The sequence below is a fragment of the Colletotrichum destructivum genome, chromosome 9 (assembly GCF_034447905.1).
Source record: "Colletotrichum destructivum chromosome 9, complete sequence".
Taxonomy (NCBI): Eukaryota; Fungi; Ascomycota; class Sordariomycetes; order Glomerellales; family Glomerellaceae; genus Colletotrichum; species Colletotrichum destructivum.
This window is the reverse complement of record NC_085904.1, coordinates 182225-197215: the sequence shown is the minus strand read 5'-3', so window position 1 is coordinate 197215 and position 14991 is coordinate 182225. Positions and strand designations below refer to the sequence as shown.

At 57.0% G+C, this 14991-nt stretch overlaps 6 protein-coding genes across 6 annotated transcripts; 3 read left to right on the top strand and 3 right to left on the bottom strand.

Moving 5' to 3' along the window:
• Nucleotides 1-6: 6 nt before the first annotated feature.
• CDEST_13149 (Putative serine/threonine-protein kinase, active) lies at nt 7-2933 on the bottom strand. Its single transcript, XM_062929305.1, has 2 exons — nt 2367-2933; nt 7-2291 (listed from the first exon to the last, which is right to left on the bottom strand). Exons 1-2 carry the CDS (start codon nt 2513-2515, stop codon nt 113-115), a joined length of 2328 nt encoding a protein of 775 aa, XP_062785356.1. The 5' UTR covers nt 2516-2933; the 3' UTR covers nt 7-112.
• Nucleotides 2934-3162: 229 nt separating this feature from the next.
• Nucleotides 3163-4838, bottom strand: CDEST_13148 (Putative mycotoxin biosynthesis protein UstYa). Its single transcript, XM_062929304.1, has 4 exons — nt 4033-4838; nt 3851-3973; nt 3572-3798; nt 3163-3464 (listed from the first exon to the last, which is right to left on the bottom strand). The coding sequence occupies exons 1-4, from the start codon at nt 4274-4276 to the stop codon at nt 3252-3254; spliced, it is 807 nt and encodes a 268-aa protein (XP_062785355.1). The 5' UTR covers nt 4277-4838; the 3' UTR covers nt 3163-3251.
• A 515-nt stretch (nt 4839-5353) lies between these two features.
• On the top strand, nt 5354-6179 carry CDEST_13147 (uncharacterized protein). The gene has a single exon (XM_062929303.1). The coding sequence runs from the start codon at nt 5474-5476 to the stop codon at nt 5954-5956; it is 483 nt and encodes a 160-aa protein (XP_062785354.1). The 5' UTR covers nt 5354-5473; the 3' UTR covers nt 5957-6179.
• Nucleotides 6180-8802: 2623 nt separating this feature from the next.
• CDEST_13146 (Putative basic-leucine zipper domain-containing protein) lies at nt 8803-12725 on the top strand (the record flags this gene model as incomplete). Its single annotated transcript, XM_062929302.1, has 4 exons — nt 8803-8970; nt 9018-10190; nt 10358-12014; nt 12082-12725. 4 exons carry the CDS (start codon nt 8803-8805, stop codon nt 12171-12173), a joined length of 3090 nt encoding a protein of 1029 aa, XP_062785353.1. The 3' UTR covers nt 12174-12725.
• Nucleotide 12726: 1 nt separating this feature from the next.
• CDEST_13145 (Putative PLC-like phosphodiesterase, TIM beta/alpha-barrel domain superfamily) lies at nt 12727-14078 on the bottom strand. Its single transcript, XM_062929301.1, has 3 exons — nt 14017-14078; nt 13123-13955; nt 12727-13042 (listed from the first exon to the last, which is right to left on the bottom strand). Exons 1-3 carry the CDS (start codon nt 14054-14056, stop codon nt 12728-12730), a joined length of 1188 nt encoding a protein of 395 aa, XP_062785352.1. The 5' UTR covers nt 14057-14078; the 3' UTR covers nt 12727.
• A 146-nt stretch (nt 14079-14224) lies between these two features.
• Nucleotides 14225-14722, top strand: CDEST_13144 (uncharacterized protein; the record flags this gene model as incomplete). The annotated part of the gene is made up of 1 exon (XM_062929300.1): nt 14225-14722. One exon carries the CDS (start codon nt 14225-14227, stop codon nt 14720-14722), a length of 498 nt encoding a protein of 165 aa, XP_062785351.1.
• Between the last annotated feature and the right edge of the window lie 269 nt (nt 14723-14991).

Sequence of the window (14991 nt, the reverse complement as noted above, 5' to 3'; positions counted from 1 at the left end):
CCGTGAGTATAATGGATATATCTAGGTAAGCCCGTGTGTCCAACCAACATGCTCCTTCATCCCAATCGTTAATCATACTTCATTGCGTTGCAAGCAGCCTCGTTATCGTTCTTCACCTGACGCGTTTCCTGCTCCTCCCCGGGCTGACGGGCGCATGGCTGATCTGCAGCGGCGGACCGACCATCCTTGCGAGCCCGTGCGACTCGCCCGCAACGGCGGCCCAGCTCTTGCCCGGTTGTAGAGACGGGGGTTGCTTGGCCTGGGCTACGCCTTCACGCGAAACCTCGCTTCCGGCGACCGATGCGAGCTCTGCCTTGGTCGTGCGAGGGGAAGACAGCGCAGACAACACGGACGGCGGGACGGAGCGGGCGGGAGTCGACGGCTCGTCGGACGGGCTTGCGTCGGGGATCTCGTGTACCATGATATCGAAGCCGGCTTGCTTCAGAGTCGGGCTCGCTGCCGGAGGGGTGAGCGCTTCTTCCGTGGCCGTCTCGAAGCTAAGGCGCGAGAAGAGGGAAGAAGACATGCTGGCTTGCGTGCTGTCCGCCGAGCCGGGATCCCGGGCGAGGTTGGGCGTGCTCGACCGCGGGGTGGCCGGGATCTTGGCGAGGACGGGCAGGCGTGAGTTGGAACCTCGCGTGGGTAGCGTGCCGCTCGACTGCGGGTTCGGAGACGGGGTGTCGGACGACCGCCGCGCAGGATCAGACCGAGAGGTGCCTGACATGACGGCGAGATTCGGGGTGACCCAGGCCTTGTGGGGGCTGCTGGAACCCCGGGTCGGTGGCTTCGGGCGAAAGACTGGCGAGCGTGGAGTGTTCGTCGTCGACGGAGGTGGTCGTATGGCGGGTTGAGACGATGGGTGCGTGCGTGGTCTGCTGGTGATTCCCAGTCCGTGGACTGAGGGTGCGATGGGGGCGACGGGGACGGAGCGAGCATCGGCGACGGCATCTGCCCTGGGTAAGCCGGTACGGACGTGTTTCCTCGCATGCTCCACCAGCTCGCTGACCCGTTCTTCGAGTTTTCTCCGTTTCTGCCTCTCCTCGTCGCGCTGCCTGGTAAGGAGGTCGGTGTCCCTGGCATGCTTCTTCTCCTGGTTTTCAATGCGCAAACGGTACGTCTCGTCCATTGCTCTCAGGGCCTTGATCTCCCTCTGGAGGCGTTCGTTCTCCGGTTTCAACCTGGCGTTCTCGGAGGCCATAGCGGACAATCTCTCATCGACCCTTTTCACAACATGTCGGGCGCTCTTTCGACAGCAGCTGTTGTGATAAACCTGTTCGATGCCGCCGAGATCGACGAGTTCTTGATCCACTTCATCCGCCCTGGGTCTGGACTTGGGGTCGGACGAGACCATCCTCGCAGTAAGGCCGAGTATATGGCGAGGTGCGACGGTTGGATGTTTGGCATCGTGGAAATCCTGCGTGGCCAGAGCATGGAGCGCCAGGTTTTGCTGGTGCGCTTCCAGCTTTTCGGCGCGCGAATGGGGGACCAAATCCCCGACCACGAAGTGGAATTTTTCCAGGTCGCCACGATACACGAGCGTTGCGATGTTCAGGTATATGAGACCCAGGCAGTAAATGTCAGCGCACTGAGTCGAATATTCCTCCGGGATGTAGGCCTCGGGGGGTCGCCATTTGGGGGTTCCGTGCAGGCCCATGGTAGCGGTGTTATCCTGGTCGTGGAAATCCCGAGCGATGCCAAAGTCGGCGAGATAGACCTTGTTGGGGTTCAAGAGGATGTTGCTCGGCTTGAGGTCAAGGTGGCGAACCTTGGAGGCGTGGCAGTGGGCGACGGCCTGCGCAACACAGCCCATGATGCGCTGGAGGAAGTCGAGAGGACACCTCGAGTTGTTGTTGGCTTCTGTGGGGCCGTGTCGGCGGCCAGACTCGATGAGGGTCGGATCGGAGATGTCAAGGTCTTCGAGCCTCTTCAAGATGTCGCCCCGATCACCCTGGCCGCTTCTCAGGTCGGCGAGATCGGTGAGCAGCTCGTCGAGGTTGCAGACGGCGACAGGCCATATGAGAAGGTAGAGCTCTCGCTGTTTGAAGGTGTAAGTTCCAATCAGCTTGACGATGTGGTCGTGATCCAGTCGCTCCATGGCAAGGGCCTCCCTTCGCAGGGTGTGGAAGGTCTGGTTGCGCTGAGGCTTGATCCACTTCCGCGCCAGACGGACGGTGCGATGCGTGACCCTCTCGACGCGGCCAAAGGTGCCCATGCCCAGGTCGTTGTCTTTGGGAGCTATGATCTTGGAGTGTATCTTCTTGGCCTCGACGAAGTCGTCTGGGTGTTTCCCACTGCGACACATTCATGTCAGCTCGGGCCATCTTCAATCAACAGAAGGGGCAAAGATGGGGGGGGAGCAGACTTACATGCCAGACCAATGGCCGGATGACGTTTCCCATTCTCGTATCTTGGACTTTTCGTAAAGCTCGCGGTGAGCCGGTGGGAGGCGGTCGGGGTGCGTTTGGGACTTCAGATGAACCGTGGTCCAACCGGGGTCAGGGCTGTCGTCGGCCATGGCGTGGGGTAGCAAGGATGGCGATCTGCCCGCGGCGCTCGTCTCGTTAGACGCTTCAGAGACTTTGGTGAAGGTGATTGCTGGCCCTCTCTGGATGCCGTTCAGAGTTGCGAATTGGTCATGATCCCGGCTCGCGGAGCACTGCGCATGCCCAATGCCGATAATTATTGCTTGTGTACCGACAAGAAAACGAGGCGAGTCCGGTGTGTCAGGCAGCACAGCGATTGACTGTACTTGTACTGTCAGAGGTTGTCGATCGCTACCCTTCCTAGAGGATGGGGATACGCCGGGGGAGGAGAGAAAGGATGAAGATTGCTGGTTAGATGGGGAGGAGGAGGAGGAGGAGGAGGGGAACGTAACCGTCTGGTGAGACTGGTGAGACTCTAGGGGGGCGAGCAGAGAGCGGAGGTGGGTGAAGATAGCCCGGGAGCGTTTGGTGGGGAATCCGGCCGAAGCCCCCCCCCTTTTTTTTCGAGGGGACTCGGGGCCGTTACACTACGGGTCAGCAGCCAGCTAGCGGGGGTTTGGATGCCAGCCCCAACAGGGACGGAGCGCTGAGGGGCCGTCCTTTGAGCACTTGTGCTTATGTCAGTATGTCAGCTCTAACCAGCTATGTGCTTTGTAATTATTGTTTACTCATGCCCACCAAAGAGTTATGTATTAAGCCTTAACACTAAACCGCTACTGTTTCTTAAAATTACTTCCTGTTGCAAGGTATAACTTAATTTCTGTTCGTCTAATGATGTCCGTGCCCTTCGTGTTCGCCATGCACTTCAACCATAATCTGTCGCTCTTTCGCCCACTCGACGATGCGATCATACTTGGGGCATCGGTGTTGTGTGTTAAAGTCTGGCTGGGTGCCTTTGGATCCATTAGTATGCAAGAAGGGCGTGACATCAGCGTAGCACTGGAGCCGTATTCTAAGAGCCTCAATGCAATGGTCGACGTGCTTTAGAAAGTTAGTATCTACTCAGGAAAACTCTTTAACGGCTTGAAAAGCCTATTGTAACTCCTGTTGTTGGAGGAGTCACAGGGTTAAACCGCAATTCAACTTACCGCAAGCACAATTTCATCGTCGCCAATGAAAGCAGGGTCGTTGCTGTAGTCGAAATCGTCCTTGTGCACGTATTGCCGAACCAAGTTCAGGCAGTGGAGATTGTGAAAGACTTCGAGGCCAGCGAGCAGGTTACCGGACGCCGTACGGGCCCAGGCATCACCGCCAACGCCATTGGGAGACTTGTTCAGGGCTGGCAGCGCCGAGCTCGGAAGGTCAAACGAGCCGTCTAGGCGGGGGGTTAGAAGCTCTACTCGCCGGCCGAGGATTCGTACACTTACAATACCATAACTCCTTCCATTTCGCCTCCAGCTCGGGCGTTGGCTTGCCTTTATACGGGCTGGGTTTCCAGAATGCGTTATCGAATTGCACATCCTCGTACTCCAACACATCGTGAACCGGGGCTGATGATGTTGTAAGTCACTGACTTTGATCGATACGTGAGTTAAAAGAATGAACTTACAAGGAGCGTTGAGTCTCCTCACACAATCCTGGTCTGTCGGTTGCTTTGGGTGGACGTGAAGCCACACAGACAGACCCAGGATTGCACAACTGATTGCAAACAATGAAGTCGCAAATCTGTTTTGCATAGATCTTGCGGTCAAGGGACGATTTTGTCGGACGTTGTGCTTCTGTGTTTCTTTTGAGAGGAATGCCTCGGCTTCAGGCTCGCCGACCTCTTCTTGGGTAAACAATCTGCCAGACATTGTTTCTGTTGTGATGTATGCTAAAACCTTGTAAGCGAAAAAAAAGAAGGTTGCCAAGAGACACAATTACACAACAAAGGTTTCCCAGAAGAAAGTTTGCTGGTAGCTAAACCTCCAAAACCGGGGAGATAAAACAACCGTCAGTATCCTATCAACTGTGGTCTGGGGCTATCTCATCATCCCATGACTCGTGGCCCGAAATAACTTCCACGAATCAAAACCCAACTATCGCATGGGCTTTTGCGCTTCCGCTTGACCTTTACGGACACCACGTGGGCTTTCAAACTCTTGCGCCTTGATATAGGCCTTCACCTAATGACGACCTCCGTTATCGAACGCGCAAAACCTTCTGACTCGACGCGCCGACACGGCCGGCACCTTCCTCTTTGGTGATGCCGACCGAAAATCGAAAAGCTTAGTTCTTCATGCCCGATGATCGAGTCTGCCGGGTCTTCTGGACCCAAGGTCACAGCCGTTGCGGGCCAAAAGGCTTGTTTTCATCAACAGGAAGCTGGTTGGTCGGCAAGATAGGTGTTGCCAATCGAGCTGGCTTGTGGTGTTTTCTATTAGGCTACCATGCATAGCATACTGACTTCCTCGGTTGCACATTCCTCTCGAGTGCCTTCTTATAAGGAATGAAGTTCAACAATGGTGGCGAGACGACAGCGATACGCACGGTTTACCAGCTCGTACTCCGACAAATGACTACGGGCCGTCATGAAGCAAAAGATCCAGGGCACCCCGCAGCAGAAAATCTTGAGTCAGGATGGCGGGGCTTATGATATGGTCGTATGTATACGAAGTGGGTAGATACTCACGGTCCCATTAATGGCCCTTGACCCTTTTGAGACGAGATAAGGTTTGCTTTATGCCTAGTACCTAGTGCCGGTTCCATTGACGGCTTAAGTTGACAATGACACCTTCGTCGGCGCCGATGCCGATATCGTCGTTATTTACACGACTAGATCCAGCTGCCGATTCTGTCTTAGCTTCCTTCGCGATATACAGATGCTCAAGAGTCATGCGAAACCACATGAATACCAGATTTCGATAAGCTCGTGTGTATAAAACGAATGGTCTGTGTACGCTTGCCGTTCCTCATGATGACCAAAGCCAAGCCTGCAATCCCATCCATCCCAGTCCAGTAACACCACCACCTTTGACTTTTTTCCATCTTCTACATATTCGCTAGTCAAAATGAAGGCATCGACCGTTCTCCTCCTCGCCGGTGCCTCTTTCGCCGTCGCTGCCCCTACCGGCGCGAAGGTCGAGTCAAACGGAGAGGCGAGCATTTCTTTCCTTGAGTCGGTTCATTACAAGAAAGAGGCAGCACCCGAAGCTGAGCCCGCCATCAACTTCCTTGAGTCGGTTCATTACAAGAAAGAGGCAGCACCCGAAGCTGAGCCCGCCATCAACTTCCTCGAGTCGGTTCATTACAAGAAAGAAGCAGCACCTGAAGCTGAGCCCGCCATCAACTTCCTCGAGTCAGTACACTACAAGAAGGAGGCAGCGCCTGAAGCTGAGCCCGCCATCAACTTCCTTGAGTCAGTACACTACAAGAAGGAGGCAGCACCTGAAGCTGAGCCCGCCATCAACTTCCTCGAGTCAGTGCATTATAAGAAGGAGGCAGCACCCGAGGCCGAGCCCGCCATCAACTTCCTTGAGTCGGTTCATTACTGAGCCCATGCCTCCCGTATGTCTGCAGGAGACAACATTCAGAGAGCTATTCGACAGGTAGCCTGTGATTAATGTTCAAGTTAATACTGATGAATCGAAGGGGCGCTTGGTTTAGTGTTAAAGCATGATGAAGACAAAAGTAGACAGAGGGGTACATATCTTAAGAAGGATCGAGATATAAGCCCTAGGCAGCGCAGCAGCCAGCTTTATAATTCATCAGACTCTTGACTACTTCAAACTTTGACGTTACATCTGTATCGTATGCGATACGATGGAAAGTGACCAGTGCAAATGGTGCAGCACGAAGAACAGGGGGCCTGAGAGTTCGGGTTGCATCGCGCGCGCATCTTGGCAAATTCTCGAGTCCTTGAGGCACTTTATGCGACTTTCATCACACGCAGCTCGTGGTGATTGCGTCAAATAAAGGCGTCAAATCAACTCATTTCCGTGTCAAAAAAGAGGTTCTTTTGGGTTGTGAATGAAAAGAAAAATTCGACGTCGAGACGAAGTATCTGCCATGATGACTACCCTCTCATAACTGCCATGACTGTCGCCGAGAGACAACGGCGGTACCCTATGTATCGATCCGGCTGGGATCGTCGCCATTCTCCCCTGCCGAGACGAGGCGAGGGTGGATTGGCTGGCGTGGCTGGTCTCCTCTCTCCCCTCTCTCTCTAGCCTCTAGCCTCTCAAGCCTCCCAAGCCACTCAAGACTGTCCAGAGTAACACGATCTCGCTGCCGTTGGACGGAATTCAGATCGAACAAGTAAGGAGGTGCCATCCTTGACATTGGGGTCATTATGATGAGCCGCCTGCCTGTCACGCCACATCTTTGCCCTGCCATGCACTGGGCCGGAGAGGGAGGGAGGTATTCCCCGGGCCTGACGGACGTGGGGGGGGGGGGGGGGGCGGACACCGAGTCCCTAGTCGCATAAGGTATTTACAGATGAGGCACCTTACTGGATGCCGTTACGGATACCAGTCCAGCGCCATTGTCAATTTGCCCGCATGACCCGTTCTTCATGGATTATATGGATGGGCAGACGCGTCAAGTCTCACATCTAGAGTTTGCCGAGTCTAGAACCCTTGTCATGATAGGTTCGACGAGGCACCACTCGCTGGGTGGCAGATGGAGGAACTGATGCCACACTACGCTGCACTGTATGTCGCCTACCGCTTGTTCGCCTGCTTGGACAATCTCGCAGATTCCTGAGCCGCGTCAAGATCATGAGGCGAGCTGTTGCCGATGCAAGATAGGCCAATCAACCCCGAATGTCGCACCCGCCGCTGCATGCACGCCGGGGCTCTCGAGCTCATCTTACGCCCCTCCCCCCACGTTTTATAATTTTTTCGCCGCCCAGAAACTGAGAAGGACTGTAAGACGTCTTACAAGGGGGGTAGAGAGAAGGTTTTATGGTTTTCCCTGTCTGCTTCTTTACAAAAAGAGACTTTCGCTCCTTTTACCCCTTTCTAGGCGCTTCCAAAAACGGGAAAAGTCCTCCGGTTGGTACTGACAATCTAACGTGATTTTGCGGCGACCCTCGCTGCTCGAGGATCCAACACGATGCCCCAGACTCGGAGTGAGGCTGCCAGACGAACGGGTTTGCATCTTGAATGGAGGTCTAGAGTGTGATATCAGCCAAAAAAACTAATAAAAAAACTAAAAAAAAAAAACTGACAATGCCTGCATCACATCTTCCGTTCACACCGTTGGTCCCCAGTGGGCCAAGTGACGCCCCCTGGCAGCTGCGTACAGGTTTCGATCACTTTGCAGTTTCACACGCGAGACCAACGAGCCGGGACCCCTAACTGACATGATGTGATGATACCGGCTGGGTCCCCAAGACGGCAGGGAATCCTTCTCCTGCGGGCCACAGCTCCACGGAAGCTTCATTCACAGTTCTCTGGCTCTTCGACAGGCCACCGTGTTGCTAATGGCAAGCAACACCGAAGAACCCAACATGCCTCACTCGCCCTCAGCACAAATAAGACCGGCCAGGTCAGCCTCGAGAGAATATTCTGCGTGTCGAACAGGGTCAGACGTCTGTCTCCTCCCGGGTTGAGGAACAGGGGCAGCTAAGTCGAATGGGCAATTTGCTTCTTCTTATTCTTGTCCGGTTTATTCACGGCCACAGCCCCCGCAACGGAGGCTTCTTCGTCAAAACCATGCATGTACGACCCTCCCCGGACAAAAGATATACTAGATACATATACATACGCACGCACATCATCACCGTTTATGTGTGTGTGTGTGTATGTGCGCGCGCGCGTGTATGTGTGTGTCATGCACATGGCTGGGCTGTCTCATTCGCGAGTAAGCTTGAATGAAGAAGAGCATGCTTCCTTGCGGTGTATTTTATTTATCTTCACTGAGACGCCGCCGCCGCTCATCTGGTCTCTCTCAATCACCTTTCGTCCGTCTTCTTCTTTATCGTCATCATCATCATCATCATCATCATCATCAAGCTTAGGTAAGTCGGGCCCCTTTCACCCTCTCTCATCGGGTTTTACTTTTTTTTTTACTCTTCATCTCGCCTTTATTACTTGTTTGAGAAACTCTCCACCGGCCGTGCTGGACGTCGTCGGTTCTATCAGTGATCCGGTCCCTATCATGCACGACCGGACGAGGGTTGGCCGCCTCCTGCAATGACCTAGGAGACTTCGATACCTGGGGCATGAGCGTATAGCCACTAGCAGATGTTAACAGAGCCTAGCCCACAGCCCGCATGCCCATAGTACTAACTGCAAGACCTCCCAGATCAGACATGTTAGTCGGCCTCTTTTAGAGTTTTCCTCGGGCGGATCTCTTCAGTCATTCAACTCACCTCGCTCGGCGGCTATGAGTAATCATGTCCGTCCCATCGGTCTGGGTCAGGATGATGCGCCGGCCGACGCGGCCACAGATTTGGAAAAGCCGTCTGCTGCTGCTGTTCCTCCCCATCGTCATCCGCCTCGCCCCTGTCCCCCTCATCCCCCTTCGCGCCAAACACCTGCTGAACGCGGCTTTCCAGACCAGCGTGGCCACGGCGTTTCCCCTTTCCTCCCTGTCCAGCGGCTAACACAGCAACGACCGCCGCCAGGCACATCCATCACTGTAACACATCGCCATCGTCGTCTAATTAATCAGCAGCCCGAGGGATACGCCGGCGGCTTCGGTGCATTGGACCATCCACCTCTGTCTTCGACTCCGGGGTTCCAGAGGGACGCTGCGCCGGCGACCACTAGTAATCAACTCCACCCGGATTCTCAGCCGCCTCTTTTCTCCCATCCCTCGTACGCTTCTCACGTGCAGCGTCACCATAATCACGAGTATCCCAACGCCCACCACCGGCAAGACACGCAGGCATTTTACTGCAACCCCTCCCAACAACATCACCACCACCACCATCACCACCAACAACAACAACAACAAGAACAACAAGAACAACAAGAACCATCGTACCAGCAGCAGCAACAACAACAACAACAACAACAACATCACCATCATCCTGAATTTCACTCTCATCCCCGCCAAAGCCAAGAGCAATATCGGCATTTATTTCTCTACCCTTCTCCCGTCGATTCCGCCTCTGTTGCCTCCTCATCACCAGAATCTCACCCGGTACCTCTGCTTCGCCACCCCCACGACCCCAGGTTGTTGCAGGCCCAGGTCCAAATCCCAATCCTTGAAACCGGCTTCGGGTTCCTTTCTGCCCAGGAGCCCGGCTATCCCCCAACCGCTGTCGACCTAGTCCCGATTCGATTTCCGCATTCAGATCCCGCACACATCTCCACTGAGCCCCAGGCTGCCTTTTCTTTGTCCGGCCCTTCTGGATCTGGATCTGGATCGGACCATTTACTCCACTACTACAACAACAACAACAACAACAACAACAACAACACCAACGACGACGACGACGGCCACGGCGACGGTGACGGCCACGGCGACGACGACTTCCTGCGTCGCCATTATCCCAGTGTTCAGTTTCCTGACGGCTCCCCGCTCCCATTCATGCAGAACTCCAAGCTTTCCATCCTCAATGCCGAGTCGTATGACGATGGCGTGTTGGATCCTCGCGCTGCGAGGAGTCTGCCAGCCGGGAAACCCGGCGCAGTGACGGACAGTGAGCCGAGTCGATCCAAGAAGCGGCCCAAGGCTCCGTCGTCCGATACAGATGCCTGCCATCAGGAAGAGGAAGAGAAGAAGCGATCGCGAGGTAGACCGCGTCTAGACACGAATGACGAGACAGCCAAAGATGTGAGTTTTGATCATCGACCGACGACCCGACCTAACAACGCGTTTCTTTCCTGCGAAGCCAATTTCGTCTTGACTTTTTGGAGGATTCGTTTTTTGTTTTTGTGGGGTTTTATTTGTTGGAAATGGTCGTATTCGTACTCGCGCGAACCCGAATCTGACAAGAGCAGCGCCGCCGTACGCAAATCCGCCTTGCGCAGAGAGCCTACCGCAACCGCAAGGAAACGGCCATTCAGTCGCTCGAAAAGAAGGTGAACGAACTGAGACGGACCAACGAGGAGATGAGCAAAGAGTTCATGAAGCTCTACGACTTCGCCGTCAGCAAGGGTATGCATGAGAGCACGCCCGAGTTCGGTCTCCAACTGCAGTCGACGACGGAGAAGTTCGTCTCGCTGGCGCGGAAATCGAGCCTGGAGCCCGAGGGGGACGACGAGCTGCCGGCCAGCCAGGAGAACGAGGGCGAGGCGGCGCAGGACACCAGCCCGTCCCAGGCCCGTGGGCAGCACAGCGACAAGTCGGCCTCGCCCGCGGCCGACAAGCCCAGAAACCCCGGCAAGTCCCTCGATATGGCGGCAACAACAGCGACGACGGCCACAACGACGACGACGACAACGACGGCGGCGTACGGAGGCTACATGGCCAGTTACAATAACGCCCCTCTGCGATCCAACAACGCTCGCCCACACCCCCACGGGCTGACGGCGGTGCACACGACGTCGTGGGCCGTCGACAACCAATCTCAGGCACCGCATTCGATGGGTCTCTCGCAGGCGCCTCTGGGCTACGAGATTGTGACGGAGGCGACGCCGGACAATGCTAGCTTTCCTTTCGGTATGTCCATCGAACACCAAAGCCTGATAGCCCCCGCGTCAGACTCTCACGGCGGTCCATCCGAACAGCCCTTGTCTGAGGCGCTCTTCTCCATGCTCTCGGGGCCGAGCTCGTACGCGTATCAGGAGCGCACGTTCGGGCGGCGGTTGCAGCGGTCGACGCTGGAGAAGGGTTACCTGCTGATGCGCATGTCCAACCCGCCGCCGTCGCTCGTCTCCAGTGCCTTCGGCTTCTGCCTGCTGTTCGAGCCCAGAGAGCGCATCCTCGAGCGACTCGCTAACTGCCTCAGTGTGAACCAACGCGAGACCATGTTCAACTGGCGCTTCCCCTTTCTGCACCTCGGCGGCGGCGGCACCTGGTTCGGCGAGATGAATGAGATGAACGTGACGGCGTATCCGCCCATCGGCGGCGGCGGCGACGGCAGCAGCAGCAGCAACAGTCCGAGGCGAATCATCGGGAACCAGGGCACCGCCGAGCCCCGCCGACAAAAGGTCGACTCGCTGTTCGGTCTGGGTCCGTGGGACGCCGAGACGGAGGAGATGCGGGACTTTCGCATCGACCAGGAACATGCGAGGCTGCGCACGACCGTCCCGGGGTTTGAAGGCGACTTCTACGACGCCGACGAGGTCGAATGGGTGCTGCAGCAGCGCGGCGTCGTCATCCCGCCCGCCTCCGACTTCGTCACGGCCGAGATCGACCCGGCGGACTTTTCGATCGACACGGCGTCCGGCGGCGCCGCGGCCGGGTCGAGCGCGCAGGGAACGGCTGCCGATATCGTGGACGCCATGACCAGGGACCACCCGCCGAACCCCCTCGAGGCCTACGCGAGGGAGTGGCTTGGGGTGAACCTGAAGCCGACGAAGCCGACAGACGTCGACCTACGCGAGAACATCGACCCGGGCCTCCAGGGCGGGGCGGACTCGTCGAGCCAGGTGTCGGCGGAGGCCGGGGCGAATAAACGGTCGGTGACGATCAACGTCGGGGTGTTGGTTCAAGGTACGTGGTCTTCGATTGGATCTGGCATGCATCTTGTGGACAAAGACCGGGGCTGACATGGGCGCAGAGATCGGACTGAGGTCGGTGTGTCTTGGACGGTCGCCGGGTGTGCGGCCGAAGGATCTCAACATATCGTTCTGGGCTTCTCTAGTGACGTAGTGTGCACTAACTGTGGGGAGAAGGACTCATTGCTTCTCAAAGAGGGCGCGCATCAGAATCTATAGACTGGCTGGTATCAGCACGGCCGGTATGTTCCTCGGCGGCAGTGGTGGTTGGGGTTCTGGGACGGCGCACATGTGTGTTGATATCGCATGGGCTGCGCTTTGCCCGCTTCCATTCTTTGTAACGTAGGGGTCTCTCACATGGATGGGTTGGGTCTGCCGAGGTTTGGATCATTACACTTGGTCAGCGAGGAAGAGGGGATTCAGGAGTCAGGCTTGCTTTGCTGGGGTTGGGTGGAAGTCGAGCCTTTTCTTGGGCATAAGTACACTTTCCTACGAAGTGTCAGGCCAAAAAATGAGCCGCCGCTCTTTTATAAGTACTAGAAATATCGGGGTCGCTGTTCCCTCCCTGCCTCCCCAGGGGGTTGCAGACCAAAATCAACCCGAGACGACTGCAAAAGCAGGTGCTCAGTTTAAACATGACCCCCGCCCTCGTTACAACCATTATCATTACGGTTACGTACACAGACAGATAAGACACCTCCCATCCCCTTAGTTCCGGACGTACTCGACGGGCTCCAGCGCGGCGTCGTCGCACCCCTCGGGCGCGGTGACGGGGTTGCACCGGACGGCAGCGCCCCCTTCGAAGCGCACGGCGTAGTCGACGTCCCAGCGGGTGCTCATGCCGTAGGCCTGGAAGTCGGTGGAGACGACCTGGGCGCCGCTCGCGAAGGCGGCCTCGCGCATGGCCGTCGTGTCGTTGGAAAACAGCGTGTCGAGGGGCACGTCGGCGCGGGTGCGGACCCAGTAGCCCGCGGCGACCTGGGCGCGGATGTTGGCCTGCTCGGCGCCCGTGGGGTCGTTGAGCTAAGGGGGGAGCGGGTTTTTGTCAGTGCCATCCTCTTGGAAACAAAGCGGAGGCGGGAGGGGGATACGAGGAGTCTCACCTTTTGGAACGCGCAGTCGGGGTTACCCGGCGCCGAGTTGGTGAAGAGCACGCGGCCCTCGAGGTTCGGGCGGCCGTCGGTGTAGGCGTCGCGGACGGGGTGGACGGGCCCGTTGTCCATGAGGAACAGCACCCTTCCCCTCGCGCTCTCGAGGTCGGGCCAGCCGTGGCGCAGGACGGACTGCTCGAGCGTCAGGTTCCCGCGGCGGAGGTCGTCCGGGGTGACGAGGCGGTCTGTGCCGAAGACGGCGCGAATCTCGTCGTCGAGACCCTGCAGCAAGGCGGTGTCGTTCCAGGGGATGGGCGCGGCGCCGCCGGCGGCCGCGATGGCGGCCTCGGAGGTCTTGAATTCGATCATGAACGGGATCGGCACGTGGTCCTGGTGCGCGTCGCTCCAGGCCTTGACGACGCCGAGGCAGGCCGTCAGGGTCTTGCACGTGGTGTGGTAGTCGGCGTCGGCGACGTGGAGGACCTTGATGCCCGGGGCCAGGAGATCCGGGTCCGGGGCGTCGTCGAGGCCGGCGTGTCTCCGGACGAGGCGGGTGGCGTAGTGGCCGCCGTCCGGGTCGGCGAAGATGTCGAGCTCGAAGTTGCGGATGGACTGGTAGGTGGCCTGGACGTCGAGGGCCGGGTGGGAGTAGTAGTAGTTCTGGACGTTGGGGAGGATGGCGGCCTGGGCCGGGTGCTCGGCGAGCGGGGCCTCGCGGTGGTATGAGTTGTGGGTGCCGATGACCTGGACGTGGTTCATGCGGACGGCGCGCGGGGTCCAGGTCAGGCCGTTGCGCGTGTGCGTCTGGTTGGAGCACGACGCGGCGCTGGCGAAGGGGAGGAGGACTGGGGTGGGAAGTCAGATACTGTGGACGAAAGGTGAAAAGAAGGGTGAGGGTTTACTTACAGAGGGCGGCCTTGAGGCCAAGGTTGGAGATCGGGGCCATTGCGAATTAGACGAGACGAGACCAGATCATACTACCGAGAGAGCGAGCGCAGGACTGGAAAAAGCGAAGAGTCTAGTCGAGGGAACTGGACGAGGGCATGTTTATGTACAGGGAGGGGTCGCATCCGTGTCCCTTGATGTCAACCGACAGCTCCGCGAGTGCTGCCCCATGGCCATGGCCATGACGGTGACCATGACGGAGGCATCGGCCTTGGACCGGGGGTTGGTTGGTGCCAGCCAGCCGGGCCAGGTCGGGGCACGTGGGATGGAAACCATTGATGCTACGGTAGGCAGGGGGGGGGGGGGGGTGGATGGGAGAGAAATGTCTCGTCGTAGCTGGTTGGATGAGATGGGAATGAGGAAGTGGTTGGTGAGAGTTGAAGAAGAGGAGGAGGATGAGGAGGAGGGTCCGGTCTCCACTGCCGGATGCCCGCTTCCCTTCGCCCCGCACAGCGAGCTTCCCGACTTGGCAGGCCTGGGAGGTCATCGGCCAATGGGCGGCTTGGGCACGCGCATGTGCCCGCGTCTCATTTCGGGGCCCTTGAACGTTGTTTTTGGCCGAGTTGGAGTGAGTGAAAGTGAGAGTGAGAATGAGGATGAGAATGAGAAGGAAAAGGAGAGTGGGTTGATCCACGTGGGCAGCCTGGAAATTTCTCAATCAGAGTGAGGGATTCGAGATTTTTCCCCAAAAATCTTTTTCTGATCTGTACGGAGTAACGAGAATGTCATGCATTCAATTCACAGGGGATAAGAATGCTTGAAGTGATCACATCGAAAACTATGCCTGGCAAACACACATGAGGAACCAAGTGAGCAGCTCAACTTACTTCACCAAGACCTTCATCCCCAGTGCCATAAATAAGTCCACCTCACAACATGGGCAACTGCACTGACTGCCATTCCATTCTGGCAACGAGGCTTTCAAATTTTGTCCAA

Coding starts and splice junctions, on each gene's coding strand:
- CDEST_13149 (XM_062929305.1), bottom strand. CDS start 2,515: ATGGCCGACGACAGCCCTGACCCCGGTTGGACCACGGTTCATCTGAAG. Junction 2,292..2,366: donor TCCGGCCATTGGTCTGGCAT/GTAAGTCTGCTC, acceptor AATGTGTCGCAG/TGGGAAACACCCAGACGACT.
- CDEST_13148 (XM_062929304.1), bottom strand. CDS start 4,276: ATGTCTGGCAGATTGTTTACCCAAGAAGAGGTCGGCGAGCCTGAAGCC. Junction 3,799..3,850: donor ATGGAAGGAGTTATGGTATT/GTAAGTGTACGA, acceptor CCCCCCGCCTAG/ACGGCTCGTTTGACCTTCCG. Junction 3,465..3,571: donor ACGATGAAATTGTGCTTGCG/GTAAGTTGAATT, acceptor AACTTTCTAAAG/CACGTCGACCATTGCATTGA.
- CDEST_13147 (XM_062929303.1), top strand. CDS start 5,474: ATGAAGGCATCGACCGTTCTCCTCCTCGCCGGTGCCTCTTTCGCCGTC.
- CDEST_13145 (XM_062929301.1), bottom strand. CDS start 14,056: ATGGCCCCGATCTCCAACCTTGGCCTCAAGGCCGCCCTCT. Junction 13,956..14,016: donor TGGCCTCAAGGCCGCCCTCT/GTAAGTAAACCC, acceptor TTCCCACCCCAG/TCCTCCTCCCCTTCGCCAGC. Junction 13,043..13,122: donor CCGACTGCGCGTTCCAAAAG/GTGAGACTCCTC, acceptor CTCCCCCCTTAG/CTCAACGACCCCACGGGCGC.